A 15,663-nucleotide genomic window follows, 5' to 3' on the forward strand; every position below is an offset into this window, starting at 1 on the left:
CGCGCCCCCGGCCCGGGCTCCGCTCCGCGTCCCGCTTCGCGCCCGGCCGCCGCTCCCTTGGGCTGGGCCGCGCGGCCATGAGGCTGCGGGGTTGCGGTCCCCGGGCCGCCCCCGCCTCCAGCGCAGGGGCCGGCGACGCTCGGCGGCTGGCGCCCCCGGGGCGGAACCCCTTCGTGCACGAGCTGCGCCTCAGCGCCCTGCGCAAGGCCCAGGTGGGTGCGCTCCGGCGCTCGGCGCTCGCGGCCCGGGCGGGATGCGCGGCTGGGGAGGGCGCCGGAGGGGGCCCGGCCGGCCCTGCGAGCAGCGGTCCCTTCCCTGCGGCCACCCCGCAGCCCGCCGCGGCCGGGTCCCCACACTTCTCCGCGGCCCGCCGCCCGCGCCGGATGCCCGCTCCTCGCCGCCTCTGTCCGGTCCCGCATCCTGACCCGGCCCGCAGCTCCTCTCCGCAGATCCCCGCACCGCGATCACGCACCCTGAGCCCGCCCCAAGTGTCCTTTCCTGTGACCCTCCCCCACCATACACCCCAAACTCGGCCCCACACCCTTCACCTGCGGCCCCGCACCTGGGTCTCGACCCCGCACCGGAGCCGGAGCTGCCCCGGCCCGCGCCCGTCCGAGGCGCACTCCGCCGGTCGCAGGCCGCGGGGACCAGCGGAGCCGGCTTCCCCTCGCGCGGCTGGCGGGCTCCGGGAGGCCGCCTCTGTCATTGATGAGCTCGCGTGTGGGGACTTGAGGGTTCGAGTCGGTGCCAGGGACAGCGGGGGGCGGGCGGGGGTCCCTTGGGGACAGGGAGGTTTCCACCTATTTGCGACTGGTTTTCTGGGCCGTGAACGTTTTTCCTGCTTTGAGGGATGGGCCCTTCGGGGTGAGTCTGTGACCAGATTCCACTCCATACGGGCGAGGTCCCCGCGGGAGGGAACAGCGCGCTGGTGCCGAGACTCCAGGTTGGGAGCGGCGAGTGGAGACCTGTGTCCGCTGCCCTGGGTGTGGGTGTGGGTGTGGGGTGCAGGGAGACGGCGCCGGCACTTGCGACGCTGCGGCTTCATGGGGCTTGTCGCCGGTGGAACACTCATCGCTGGCTCTGTTGGCTCAGCGGTGACGTCCCTGCTTCGTGTGTGCGGTGCTGTGAGATTCGGACAAGGGGCCTCACTCTGGACACCAAAACTGTGCACAGAAGCAACAGTTTGGGGACTCCTGCGGTCGACCAGTTCATGGGAGCGCATTTCTAGCTGCGAGAGAACTTCTTTTGGGGTCGAGGATTTGTAACTGTAAAGCTCTTGCTCAAAGCCCTTGATGGACTTGGTCATCGTCCGTGGGAAGGGAAGGGTGAGCAGATTGGGAACACCAGGGTGCCATCCCTCCTGGTGACGTTCAGGGCTGTCCCCAAACTGGCACCCGGTCCTTGTCCCCTGTCTCTGCTGTGTGGGGATGACTCAGTGGGAGCAGCACTGGCCCCTGCCCCCGGCTCTGCCTGGAGCCCCGTCTGCGGCATCCGTCTGCACGCAGACCAGCACTCGTCACCTGCTGGGCGCTGCGCCCATTGCCGGCGTGGGGGTCAGGGTGCTCCCTCCTCCAGGGGCACCCCGGGTTGCAGTCCTGACCCCTCTGTATGGTTCCTGAGGACTTTCCCTGCCCAGCCCCCACCCCCAGGCGGGTCCCCCGTCCCCACCCGGCTCCGGCTGCCTCAGCCTCACTCCCTGGTCTGGCACTTTCCCAGCCTCCCTGACCCTCCCTGAGGTCTTGGGTGAGACGCCAGGGTCCTTCCTCCCTTGAGGTCCCTGGAGGCCAGTGTTGGGCCTCTGGTTAGCACAGGCCCACAGGGCCCAGTCTGTTCTGCCCAAAAGCCTGAGCCCACTGCCCTGGCAGGAAGCAGGGCAGAGACTCACACGCCTGGGTGCAGATGTCGGTGCAGGCCAGAGATGCCCAGCCCCGGGCCTCTTTCCGCTCCAAGGGCTCGGGCGGGGACTGTTCCCAGATGCTCTCCGGCAGGGGTCGCAGGGCTGGGGGCTTGGGGGAGCGATTCTTCCTGAGGCCTCTCTCGGGAGGGCCTGCAGGGGAGATGCTGGCTTTAGTGGGGATGTGGAGGCTGCTGGAAAGGGAGGGATACTTTGCACCTTGTTGCCACACTCCACAGGCCCGTGGCAGTGGGAGTAATTAAGTATATTTGTGACAAAAACGTTACTGCTCAGATGTTTTCAGTGTGTGGCCAGGGATAGAGTTTGTAAATGCTCTCAGAGTTCCCCTTTGCAGAAATGTTTTGCTTTTCACCAAGCATTGCTTCGCAAAGCTTTTACTTTTATGTAATATATTATCAAAAGTTTCCCCAGAGTGAAGTAGCCTGTCTTTCAAAGAAAACTTGCTTCTCCAAAGAAAGAAAGAAAGAAAGAAAGAAATGGATCCTGTAGGGACTGAAACACTCACCTACCTAAATTCCAAGCTGAGATAAACGGTGAGCACCTGCATTACCTGTGAGCATTCACCGCCTGGGAGGGGCCGCCGTGTGTCTCGGGATTAACGCCCCGCGGGGTCACCTCCTCCGGCCAGTCCATCTGTCATTTAGCTACAGATTTAGTGAGGAGCTTAAGCATCTCTTTGGACAGAAAACAGCACGCTAAGATCTGAGAAGTGTCAGAATCGTCTTTGTGAACATACAATCTTTTACCCCCTGGCTAGAGCAAGGACACAGATTTAAGTGCAGAACTGTGCATAGCGAGACACTGGGTGTTGGTGATGTCAGCCAGAGTTCTTCATAGTCACAGGGGAATGTGTTGGTTTTGGAGTCATGAGGTGGTTTTCTGTCACCCAGGGTTTTGCGGTACTTCCCCTGGAACCCGCGGGTGTGAGCACACCCACCCCAGCCGTGACGCGTTTTCCCCGTTTCCGAAGTCCCCGCAGCTCAGAGTCAGGGTCAGTGGGATGGACTTCCTGGAAAGCGGAGCTGCTTCCAGTGCTCCTGGGAGCCGAGTGCTCGGGCACGTTGCTGGTTAGCATGCAGCGGGGGCGGCTGCTGAGCACCCTGCCCAGCCGGGCTAATCCGCAGAGAGGATTATGAGATCTGCTTCCAAGGGACAGAGTCTTCCCCTCCCTGCACGGTGGCCCTGCCTGGAATTCACCCAAAAGTGGGCCATCGTTTTCTCCAAGTTTTTATCCAAACGCCTGAGTTGTGATGAAAAAAAAGAAAGTCGAGAGCAGGACTCCACTCTCCCTGCCTCGCCCTGCGTCAGGCACAGTCATTCTGGAGCAGGGAGTCCCACGCCCTGCACGCTTCCCCGGCCCCTCTCGCGGGTGGCTGTGTTTGCAACGTGACCTGGGCGCTCAGTCTCCCAACCCCGGTGCACACTAAGGGATGCTGGTTCCTTGCGCTGCCGTCGGGTGTCTGGATGCTCCACCGTGAGACTTAACAAGGAGCAGCTCTTTATCGGCACCGTGCAGCGGGCGTGGGGGGATACGGGGTGGCCCCAAGGGATTGTGGGCAGCAAACCCCAGAGTGGGCCTGGAGCCATCGTGCCCCAGTGGAGGACCTGCAGGGGAGCACAGGTCCCTTGGGGAGATGGAGGAGGGTGGGGCTTCACAGGGTCTGGGCCCCTCTAGACACCTGGGAGGCCCTGGAGCAGGCACCATGCCCACGGCCCCAGCCACCTTCTGACATCCTGGTATTTGTTGCCCAGGAGAGGCCCGGGGTCATCTCCCCAGCATCCTTGCCCTGGTCACTGTTGGTGCAGCCCTGGGAGGCTGGAGGGAGGCAGGTGTGGCGTTGCCGTGGTGCAGATGAGCATGCGGGTGCTGAGGCCAGGTGCTGTCCCGTCCCTGGTGCCTTGGGAAGTGCAGGCTAGCCCGGGGTGCATGTCTGCCCGACCTCACCAGCAGCCCCGGACCTCAGGGGCCTGGTCTTCTCCTCTGAGTAATCCCGAGTGTTCCTCAGTCCTTTCTGATTTCTGCAAGGGTGCACACGTAAAACTTAGTCGTGGTTAACTCTGGAAAGTGGGAAGGGGGATTCAAGGTTGGAAAAGACTATATTTTTCATTTTTCATAGCCTCCTGTCCTGAAATTGTGAATTTTTAACATGAGTGTGTGTGTGTGTTTTGTTTTACAACTGATTGAGCAAAGCACAATCAGTTTTATGCAGAAACCTGTGATTATGGCCCAAAGCATGTCTTAAGCTAGCTTTGGGTTTTTGGAATTAAATTATTGAAAGTGCTCATCTCAATGTCCTCGCACTGTGTTCTATCATGAGAAAGAGTTTACCTTAAGTTGTCAATGCTGACCTTGTGCTGAATTTTATCACCACCTGCTTCCTTTTCATTTAAATATTTTCTGCCTAACATGGGTATTTTTTGCAATTTCATTATCTGTTTCTCATATAAAAATTCAGCGATTCTGTGCCCGAGACAGCGGCCACTCAGGAGCCCACCGCGGGAGCAGGTGCAGGGCTCACCCCGCCACACTCGCCGGGCATCCGGCCCGTGCCCACCGCCGCTGTCTCCACGCGGGCAGAGCACCCTCAGGCACTGGGAGGGTGCGCCCGGACGGTGGAGGTGCCACGCCCTTGCCCGGCTTGCGTCTGCGAAGGTGCCCTGGGCTTATGCTTGGGCGTATCTGTCTGGGAGAGTCCACGTGAGACTCCGGAGTCCTGTGTCTCACCAAGCCGAGTCCTGGCCCCGCCTGACTCACAGACCCTGGGAAGAGCTTCCGGCAGCTTCTCCTTCGTTTTCCTGTTTCCAGGCCCTTGACCCAGACACACCCCAGGACAAAAGTGTCCCCACGCTACTGTCCCCAGAGTGGCCAGAGACAGCGACCGCCCCCCACCCAGTTCTCGTGGGTCTTCTGTGGTGCGGAGGCCCCTCACCATCCCCAAGTCAGCGTTTCTGATGTTTCTGTCACTCCATAAGCCTATAATCTAGTTGTGAATTATTCATGTTTTGAAAATGAGCCCGGAGGGAAAAGCACAGTGCTAGGCTTGTTTGGAAGTAACGTTATTTTATAATGTGACCGGTGTTTGTCCTGCTAAAACCTAAGTTACTGCGCAACCCTTGGTGCTTCTTTTTACTGTAATGAAAATAATTAAGGCGTTTCTTAGCTTTTTCAGCCACGTTCCAGCTTCGGGAGCTCAGATGTTTTAAATGTAAGCGCTGTTCTTACACTCGCTGTGTCTGCTCCGACTTCCCTCACCTCAGCGGCCCTCTCTCCGTGGTATTTGGTGGCCCCAAGTTGCTTCCAGGGACCATCTGGGGGAGGCCTGGCCGTGGCCCCACCTTGTGCCATGCGGGGGGACATGGGGACATGCCGCAGGGTGGGGGGCTGGTGCCTGGGTGTGATGTCCTTTCCCAGACCTGGACTTTACCCCTGAAAGTCACATGTCCTTCTGAGAGCCAAATGAGTGAGTTATTTTTCCTAAAAAGTTATTTGCCACATGCAAGCCTTTTTACAAAGTGAAACAAAACCTCTTACGATTTTAAATATCTCGAACCCTTAGGGCAGACACGAAGCTGGGCAGAGCTGTCTCGGGTAGCACCCCAAGGCCCAGGAGGCTCGTACCCGGCCGGAGCGCGGAGGTGACCTTGGTGCCTCGGAGACAGCAGGATGCCCGTGGGTTGGGCGCAGTTCGGATCAGGCACCGAATGCCCACCCAGGGGAGGGGGTCGTCTTTTATAGTCAAACCCATGTGCTCTCCCTGGCCACTGTCCCCAGGAGGGGGTGACTGTCCCCGAGTACAAGGCAAGGCACAGAATGCACCTGTTCGTAGCAGCGCCTTTCTCACCGATAGGGAGGGGGTTGGTCACTTTGTGCTGTGCAAATTGTCACTGTGACATCGCCTCGGGGTCCCATCTGTCCAGAAGCTCAGCACATCCCAAACCGGACCTGTCCCGTCCCCTCCACACCAGGCTGTCTTTGTCCTGCTGGTCAGCGGCTCCGAGAGCACCCAGTGCCCACAGCCAGTGGCCAAGTCCACCCGAAGTCGGGAGCCCGCCTCTCCCTCGCCCCAGAGCGGTTGGGCCATTTCTGTCTCCTGCCCCCCAAGCTGGCTGCCCTGCCCCCAACATGCCCTCCCACCCTGTCCCTGCAGCCGGGGGAGCAGGATGTCCTAGGGGGACTCCCACAGCTGGGGGCAGAGCCAGAAGCCCTTGGGGCCTCCCCACAGATGGTGGTGTGGACTCAGGGTCGGGGAGGGAGGGGCTCCTTTAGTTGCAGGTGGGTTGGGTCGGGGTGTTCTGGGGGTGACCCCTGTATCTGCATGGGGTGGGGTGTGGGACAGGCCAGGGGGCTGCCTGCAGCTGGAGGGGCCCGATGACCTGGGATGTGCTTGGGGGCTCCCCAAAGCTGGGAGCCCAGGACACGCCCGGGGCAGGGGACCTGGGATGCTCTAGCCCCGAGCCCTGCCACCTTCCTGCAGGTGTTTGCCCGCCAGTGGAAGCAGCTGGGAATGCCACAGGTCCTGAATTTCAGGATTCTTCCGCTCCGAGGCAGAGGGGCCAGGAGATAAGGCGTTTCCTTGGGCCGCAGGGCCTGAGCCGGGTGGGCATGGCGCTGCCTCGGGCCCCGGGAGGCACAGGTGCTGGGACGTGGGCGAGGGTCCAGTTGGGGGTTCCCCTCTGAGCGTCTCCCCTGCCCGTGGGGCTCAGTGCGGCGAGCTCCCTTCCGCGGAAACGCGATTACAGGGCGTCCTCCCCGCCTGTGAGCAGCCCGGTCAGGTCAGGTGCGGCCAGGTTGCTGCGGCTTCAGGGGGATCCGACGCCCGTGTCTGCTCCGGGATCTAGGCCGTTCCCGGGGTGAGGCGAGTCCGGCCCGGACACCTGCGCTTTGGGGGTTCTGCTCCGTCCCTCGTCTGTTCCCGCGAGCGCCCGTGAGGGGCAGGCCTGCGGCGCTGTGCCCACGGGGTGACCGGGTGGGAGGAAGGGCGATGTGGACTGCTGCGGAATTTCGCATCGGGGCTGCGGGTGCAGGTCAGAGTCGTGGGGACCATAGGGACAGAGCTGCGGGGGCTCCCAAAACCTCTGGGGAAAGGAGATTTGTACAGATCTGCGGGTTAGGAGGAGGCGCCAGGAGAGCCCCGGCAAGCGTGCGGGCAGGACCCGGAGGCCAGCCTGGGACGGGGGTCGGCTCTGCGTGTGCCCTCTGCCCATGGGGGACCGGGGCCTCTGCTGTGGGCACCCTCGCGTGGCTACCCTGCCTGGGCCTTCGCCGCTGCTGCGGGGCCTTTGCACCTGCGGTTCCTGCGCACAGGACTCCCCCCTCAGGCGTCAGCAGCCCCAGCCCCGCTCCCCTCGTTCCTTCGGTCTCTGCTTAAATCCCACCAGGAATGCGGAGGCCTTTCCTGGCGGGAGCCCGCAGCCCGCCTGGGCCCCTCACACTCCCTGCGGGCACCACACCCGGACACCTGCCTGTGCTGTCCTCCCACCGGCTCTGCCCACGGGGTCTGGGCCGGGCGGCAATGCGGGTCCCGGGTCTTTCTCGTTCTGGCCGCATCCCCGTGTCCGGGGCAGTGCCTGGACCCTCAGGTGCTCACGGAGACGGCTGCCGGGTGAGTGAGTGACCCTACTTCCCACCACGCACCTCTCCATTCAGTTTCCAGCACCGACGTGCGGGCCAGGGTTTGCCGGCACTGCGCTGTGTCTTCTCCAGTGACTGCAGAGTCCTTGACCCAGAGTTCGGGGGGTCCGGGACCCTCGACCCCACTGGGGGTGTTGGCCCTGGTGCCGAGGCGGCAGGAAGTGAGACGGTGTCTTGCTCTCCGGCCCCGTTGGCTGTGGCGCTCGCTCTGTCCGCCCGCCTGGCGGCTCCATCTCCTCCTGAGTCAACCCCGAGCGTCGAGGCCCCCCCGCGCGGACTGTGCGGAGTGCGGCCGTCCTGGCGCTCCTGGGACTCCCGTCCCCAAGCAACGGAGCTCAGCAGGGCACTCGTGGGCAGCCGCGTGGCTCGCTCTGCTGGCGAGTGAGCAGGACGCCAGGCATGGCGTGGCCACTGCCACCTGCCGTCTTCCTGCGTGACACCGAGGTGGAGCCTCCACGCCTGGCCTTGGCGGGACCTGGTGCCCCAGGGACACACACGGAGAGCGGGAAACTGGGCTCGGCTCCGAGCCGCAGGGCCTGGGGTGCTTCCACAACACGACACAGCCTGAGTGACGGGCCTAGCTTGCTGGGTTTTGTTCACCCAGGGGCAGGCGGCGTCGGCCACCTGGGAAGGGGTAGATACAAGCCTCGCTGTGCCGCCCACGAGGCCGGGCCACAGGCTGGCGGGTGGGGAGGGGCTCGGTTCCCACCCCACACGTGCAGATCTCCTGCAGTTCTCTGACCCTGTCTGCTGGAAGCAGCTCTGTGGGCAAGACAGGAATCCGGGTGGGATCCCCACGGCAGAGTGAGCCAGCGCCCTGCCTGCTTCTGCCCTCTCAACCCTGCTGACCCCACAGCCCCCTTCGTTTACTCCCCTTCTCTGTTGTGCAGCAGGGTCAAAGCACCCCGCCCGTCAGAGACCGTCCTGGCGCTTCACCTGGCACCTGACCCATCCCCTCCTCCCGCTCCAGGAGGCCCCGTCTGTGAGGCTCTGGGGCTCGTGTGGCCCCCGGGAGGGGAATGTTCTTGTCGTCTTGGGGTAACATTCCACGGTTCAGGGTTGCCGTGGCCCAGGGTGGCTTCAGTCCCGTAAGGGGCTGCACAGCCTCGAAAGACTCCCCCGAACCGGGGCGTGTTGAAAGCAGTAAACACAGAGGTTGGGCAGGTCGCTCTGCGGCAGGCTGCAGGGCGGAGCCATGGGTCTGAGCGAACCCCTAAAAGACGCTCGTCTTCCAGACAGGAAGCCTCCAGGTTGGGTGATGTGGCTCAGACTTCGGGTCAGGGCCGTGAGTAGGACAACAGCAATGAGTTGGGTGGTTGAGGGTTTGAAAGAAGAAGTAGCCCCGTTTTAGAAGAGCCATATTTAATTTTAGACGTGAGTGGGAGCGCTAAGAAGAAACAGCTCACGTACAGCGGCGAGCCCGGGCTCCGGAGGGAGGCTGTGTGCGGGGAGGCGCGGGTCGCCCTGCCGTCGCGCAGGCGGCCGCGGAGCGGGCTGTGGCTGACGTCTGAGGTCACGCAGACGGTCGCAGCCAGGTCAGTGGGGAAATGACAGGCGAGCCCACTGTGAGTCTGGGCACAACGTTTGTATAAATGGGCGAAGTACGAATGCCCAGTAAACATGACGTTCTCCCGCTGAAGCCGCCCCCTGCGTGTGGGCCGTCCCGGGGCCCTTCCCGCCTGCCCTGGCCGTGGCCTCCGGATCCATGGCGCTGGGCGTGGGCCACGGCTGGGCGCAGAGGGAAGAGCAGCTGCGTGTGTTGCGAGGACGAGGCTGACAGCAGCGGTCTGTGATACAGTTTTTTGTTTCATTTTTGCTTTCAGCGTTTTGGCTGGAATTAATTGCGAAGATGAAAATGACTGCTCCCCATTTGAGTGGGGCATTTGATTTGGATCAGAGGGTAGTTTATGTGCGATGAGGTTATTGGTGATCGGGGAAACAGAAGGAGTCGGGTTCTGGGGCTGGTGTGCCCGGCGGGTGTCTGTGCGGTGCGGGACTCGGGCGACGCCGTCGAGGCTGTCTCAGCCCCGGCGCAAGGCCTCTGGCGGGCGGGGTTTCTGGTGACAGCGCTCAGAGGCCGGGCACCTGTGGGGATCACTGTGCTCTGTAAATTCGTTTTTTCTTTAAAAGGAAAAAGCAAAATACAGTGAGACGTCTCTTTCTTCTCCTGCCTGCGTCAAGGGAGAGTGGCCCTTAGGGACGACCCGTCTGTAAGTGGCTCTCCCGGGACGCCGCCATGGTGGCCGCACGCTGCCCGGGCGTCAGCGGTAGTTCCGGCTCTCGGGTGTGGCATCCGGTCTAAACGAGGTGCACAAAACAGCTCGCCTGGTTACTGACAGGCGCCTCCCCTGCTGTCTGGGAACGGGGAGAGGTGGGGGTCCCCCCAGCTGCTCAGAGCCTCTTTCCCGGTGGGCGGCCTGGCCGGCAGGTGCTATTTTCGGAACACCGCGGGATGCTGCTATTTTGCTCCATTATTTGTGGTGGAAACGGCCGTGGCCGCAGAGCAGGCGTGTGGTGGGGAAGCACATCCACGAGCGCCCGCCTTCCCCGTGCAACGAGCTTGCTGCGACTCCTGCTCTTGGGCACCCGTCCGGTGTCCGCCAGTGCAGTGCCAGGCGCTAAGAACAATCCATGGGAATGAGAAATAAACCCATCCAGCCCCTTAATTCCTCTGCAGACTGGGACGAGATGGCCGCCGTCGACGCTCACAGCAAAGCCAGTGCCCTGAGCCCCAGGAACAGTGCGTCCCCGGCAGAGCCCGGGATAGCGGGGGCGGCCGCGAGGCGGAGGGAAGAAGGAAGGTGCGTCGTTCTCAGGCTGCTTTCTGCAACTCCTGGTGACACGGTAACATGGGATGGGAGAGGACACCATGTTTAAGACAAGTTTCAAAAGTAGAGGAAAGGCTCCCTCTGACGTTTGTGTGGTTACGTTGAAGCGGCCGAGAGGAGCTGTGTGTCCTCAGTGGGAAGGCTGGGAAATGAGGTCTTTCTGAAAGGACACAGGCTTTCGCCTCAAGAAGTCACAAAGAAAAAAGTTAAAAAAGAACATTACAGTAAATTCAAAAAAGAAGAGAGGAAACGTGCAGGAGCCAGAACTCGTTTGGTTAAAAGGTCACGTGAGAATGAACAGCTCCTAGCTGGCGTGTGAGCAGATCGGTGACACGGAACAGCGTCTGGTCACACAGGCTGGCGTGTCGCCGGCACGGACGGTGTCGGGTGCGTCCGCAGGTCACCCTGGTGTAAGTTCTGGGAGAATGGGACGGGCGACGTCACTCGGACCCGAGGAGAAGGGTGGGAGGGAGGGAAGAATCTGTGGCTGCTTCTAGAAAATGTTTCCTTCTTGACAAAAACGCTGAACTTAACCCAGGAAGAAATAGAAAATCCAGGTGCATGTAGCGCCGGAGACACCGGAATGCAGCGGGAAGCCGCCGGCAGGCAGAGGTGCTCGCGGGTGGTGCATCGTGGCGACCGCAGGAAGAAGCCGCCGGGAGGTTCCGGCGAGTCTTGCTAAGATGGGGATGAGCCGTCCAACACGTCGGCCAGCAAGCTGGCGATCCTCGCCAAGGAGAAGTTCGGGACTGGTGGCCTCACAGCCCCGAAAGCCAGCGTTCAGCATCAGGAAAACTGCGAACGCAGCGCAGCCCATTCGCCGATCGAGAACAAGCACGTCATTATCCCAGAGGCAGGACAGGTGTGGGACGCAATTCGGCACCCAGTGGTGATTGAAAGCAAAACAGAACTCGAGAACGAGGCCTGGGAAGGTGTTTCCTCGCCGGGAAGAACATTCACTGACACCCGGTAGCAGACGTCGGCCAGTGGGAAACACGTCCGTTAACATTGCTCTCGAGTGACCCCCACGCGGGGTCGGGAGGTCCCGTGGCGATGAGAGCAGCCCCTGACAGAGGGGGACACGCCAGAGACCCCCGCTGGGAAACTGAGCAGTGCCAGAGCCGCGGCGTCCGACAGGCAACTGCCGGCCAGACGGGACTGCTGAGCACTTCAGACGCACGGAGTGTGGCTGGCGTGTGCTGTACGTGTAAGATACACACTGCGTGGCCCAGACGTCAGGAAAGAGTAAAATATCTCGTTGGTTTTATGTTGAGTACATGCCAAATGGTATCACAGATATCGGCAAAATAGACTGCGTATTCAATTAAATATTGTCAGCTGTGTATTTCTTTCAGTGTGGCTACTGGAAAAGTTGCAATTACTTGTGTTTCTACGTTTACATTTTACGTATTTCTGCATTGACATTGTGTGTCTACTGGGCCGTGCTGTTCTCAGTGGAGACCCCGAGAGAACCCTCAGAGAACCGAGGGAGTGGAGCGGGGACCACTCCCTGCGGGCCACAGAAAGGGGGACGGCGGGCTCGGTCCACCAACCTGCCGTCTACGCGTCTTCTGCCTTTCCTGGCTCCCCCACGCAGAACTCGCACCGCAGCACTTGCGTTTGGCTGCCGCGTCCCTGCCCTGGGACGCTCCCACTTCCGTGGTCTCCTCCCCAGGGGTCCGTCCTGGCCCCCGCGTGCCCTGGCTGCCGCCCTCACCCGAGCATCCCCCCCCCACGGAGCCCCCACGCACCCTCCACAGACCACCCGACCCAGGACCTCCCACCTGGGACCTCCCACCTGGGACTGTGCGCGTGTCTGGTCTTGCAGCCTTGGCGCGGGCCTGGCGCAAGCTCCCCGTTGTCCTAGGCACGAGGCCCTCCGAGCCCGTTCTCCTGCCTGGGTCTTCCCCGGGGCGGTCGGTCCCACCTTCGTTTCCTGTCTTCTCTGTGGTCCAAGGTCCAGCCTTGGACACTCCAGACCAGCCAGCGCCCGGCGTCACAGGCGGCTGCTTCGGGCCGCGTAAGCTCCCTTGTGTCGGCCTGAAGGGTTCCAGGGAAGTCTGTGCTGGGTGAGGCTCTGCGTCCCAGGGCGGGGCACCCTCGAGTTTGCGGCCGGGGCTGGGTGCCGCTTCCAGCCACCCTCGGTGGCTCTGGGTGGGCAGGATGCTGGTCGGCCGCGTGGCTGCGGCTCCTCCCCGCCACCGCGCCACTGACCTCCCCAAGAGGTGCGGACAGGGACGCCCGGCGTGGAACCGAGCGGCGTCCCGGCCACGTGCCCCGCTGACGTCCCTCTGTCCTCGCAGGTGGCCGTGATGACACTGACGCTCTTCCCCGTGCGGCTGCTCCTGGCGGTCCTCATGATGCTGCTGGCCTGGCCCTTGGCGCTCGCCGCGTCACTGGGATCTGCCGAGAAGGAGCCCGAGCAGCCCCTGGCCTCGTGGCGAAGGTGAGTCGCTCACACTGGGGCTCAGGGTCGGCGTCCCGCCACCGGCAGCCATGGATCCACTCCCGCGCGTGGCCCTGTCCGTACGCCTGGGGCCTGTCCACCTTCCCGTCCGAGCCCAGCGTCCCGCGGGGCACCGCTGTCCCCGGCCACCTCCCCTAAAACTGGCCGCCTGGCCGTGCCGGCCGTCCTGCTCCGAGGCTCCCTCCCAGGCCCGGCCTGCCGCGTGGCGCTGTGTCAGCATCCCGCGCGCAGAGACCGCCTGTGGCCCTCTGCTCCAGAACATTCCTTGGCTCCTTGTAGGCTAAAGTCCAAACCCCCTGGGCCTGGCGCAGTGGCCTCCCCCCCGAGCCCTCAGCTCTGGCTCTGCCAGCGGTGCTCTCCCAGCCCAGGCCGTGCACGGACGGCCCTCACACTGTGCACACTGGGCACCGCGGTGGTGCCGGCCTCTGCGGGGGAGGCCCCGCCCCAGCGACCCCCACGCGGGTGCCTGGACCTTGCGGGTGCTGTGAGCGGGAGGGGCGGCGCCCTGATAGGAACGGCCCCTGGGGGGCGCCTGCCGACCTGGTTTTGGCCAACGCGGGCTGAGCGAACAGGTTGCCGCGCCGCGAAGGTCCAGTGATTTGGCCTCAGAGCCCTGTTGCTGGCCGGGCCGGCAGAGCGGAAGCTCTGGGCAGCGATCCCAGCCCCGCCCCCTGGGCTGCACGCTGGAGACCTGCGTGAACACTGGGTTGTCGCAGAGACGGTGCGTGAAGCTTCCCCGGCTCTCCCGTCTTCCGCTCCACTCTCCCCGTGACGTGGGAGTCCTCCAGGCGCAGGCCCCGGCTTCGCAAAACGGACGCGTCGGGCTGTTGTCTCTGTGCTGAGCCCCGGCGGCTTTTCTTGTGTCGGAGTCAGGTCCTGGGCTCCGCGGGTGACAGGTGGCCACGGCGACTTCCATTCCGACAGCCCCTCTCAAAGAAGCTGTTACGTGTACATGACGTGTCCATGGCAGTGAAACATCAGGATTTCTCATGGCCTCAGTTTCATGAGAGCTTTGAGCGTCAGGGACTGTGGAGACTGTGTATCATTCTGTGTGTGCATACGTGTATGGGTTACATGCATGAGTGTGCATGTGGGACTACATGTATGTGAATGAAGGGGTGTGTGTACGCTTACATGTGTGAGATATGGTATGGGTGTATGTGTGAGAGTGTGTGTATGTGTATAAGTGTATCGTGTGCATGTGTATGAGAGTATCTGAGAGTACATGTGTATGCATGCCTGTGTCTGAGTGTATGTGTATGTGTGTATTTATAGGAGAAAGTGTGCATACATATGGGAATATACGTGTGTGGGGAGTATACATGTGTGTATATGTATGGGTATGTATAGTATGTACACATGTGCACATGTGTGGGTGTTGATGTGTGCATATATGTGAATGTGCATTTGCATGTATGTGTATGTATTATGTGTATACATGAGAGTATGTGTATACATGTGAGTACCTGTGTGTACATGTATATGCACGTGTGTGTGTATATGAGAACGCATGTGTGTCTGTGCAAGCGTGAGCCTGCTTGTGTGTACCTGAGCGGCACACGCCACAGGCCAGTGAATTCCCACCCCCGCAGCCCTGGCGTCACCATTGAGCAGCGTTTGTGGAAAACCTGCTTCCCCCCAGTCCTGGGCCGGGCGCTCGAAGGGAAACAGAAGAAACAGCAAACGCCCAACCCTGATCCTCAGTTGGAAACAGAAATAACAGCGCCCGGTTAGGGACACGGGAGCAGGAAAAGGAGGTTTTGAGATAAGGGACCCGGAGCAGCGTTTGCCGAGTGATAATCGCACAGTTAGGGACCTGAGTTGTTCGCGTCGAGCACGCTGTGCGGTTTGAGTGACCGACGCCGGATGAAAGGGGACTTTTGCTGGATGTAAGTGGGTGTCACTCAGACCTTCCTAAAATAAAATCTCGGGCTTTCGGTGAAAGAATGACACAGTTTCAGAAAAGGCACTCGTTCCAAGATCCTTTCGAAACGCAAAGTGCAAACCCGTGGCCTTTCCACAGGGCCCACCGCGCGGGCTGACCCTCTGCCCCGACTGAGTCCCGAGCAGGGCCGGGCACAGGTGGTGGGGTCTGGGGGCAGCCCCTCGGCGGACCGGACGGCTCAGGCGGGTACCGCTTTCCCGAGTGCGTGTGTGGGGACTCCGTTTCCAGCCTTGCGGAGTCTGTCCCCGTGATGACTCCAGGTGCCCCGTGAAGGTCGGCTGCGGTGGGGACTTCAGACTGTTTTCTCCGCTTTCAGCCTGGGACTGCCCTGGGAGCTGCAGCTCACACTCGCCCGGGCTCTGCAGCCCGGCTCGGCCTTCCCGCCTGCCATCCCAGGACCCTCCTCTCTGGTCGGTGCCGCGCCGCGGTCTGGTTGCACGCTGCGGCCGTGTCTCCCCCAGGGCCGGCTGCCTCCCCGTGCTGGCACCCTTCTCAGCAGAACCGTTTGAAACGCCCAGGTCAGGGTCTCTCTTAACGGTCAGGGCTCCTCGGCCCTGCTCCCGCACACACGGGCCTGTCGAGGGGCCTGGCAGCCCTGCCCAGGGTTCGGGGTTCAGGTTCAGAGTCAGGCTCGGGCTGTTTGGCCAGCAGTGCTGGGTGCTGCTGCTTCCTCCTCCTGGCCGCCTGTCTTCGGGCTCCTTGGACTCCCCTCCCCCGCAGCCCCCTCCCCTCCTGGCGGCCCCTCTCAGTCTCGCTCACCGGGTCTCGCCCTTCCTCCGTCGGTTCTCTCCTGGTGCTCTCGGCTCACCCTGACACCCGTCTCTACGCCAGCGACTGCCAGACCTCCGCGTCCGCCCCAGCCTCTCCTCCAGCCCC

At 62.1% G+C, this 15,663-nt stretch overlaps 1 protein-coding gene across 1 annotated transcript in view; it reads left to right on the forward strand.

The window, feature by feature from the left end:
- The first annotated feature begins 77 nt into the window (after positions 1-77).
- The window catches only part of LPCAT1 (lysophosphatidylcholine acyltransferase 1), a 53,001-nt gene continuing 37,415 nt past the window's right edge, over positions 78-15,663 (forward strand). Inside the window, exons 1-2 of the mRNA XM_012664886.1 lie at positions 78-212; positions 12,679-12,821. Coding sequence (XP_012520340.1) covers positions 78-212; positions 12,679-12,821 — 278 coding nt within the window. The remainder of the gene's footprint in view (positions 213-12,678; positions 12,822-15,663) is intronic.

The sequence above is a fragment of the Propithecus coquereli genome, unplaced genomic scaffold (genome assembly GCF_000956105.1).
Source record: "Propithecus coquereli isolate 6110/MARCELLA unplaced genomic scaffold, Pcoq_1.0 Scaffold935, whole genome shotgun sequence".
Classification (NCBI taxonomy): Eukaryota; Metazoa; Chordata; class Mammalia; order Primates; family Indriidae; genus Propithecus; species Propithecus coquereli.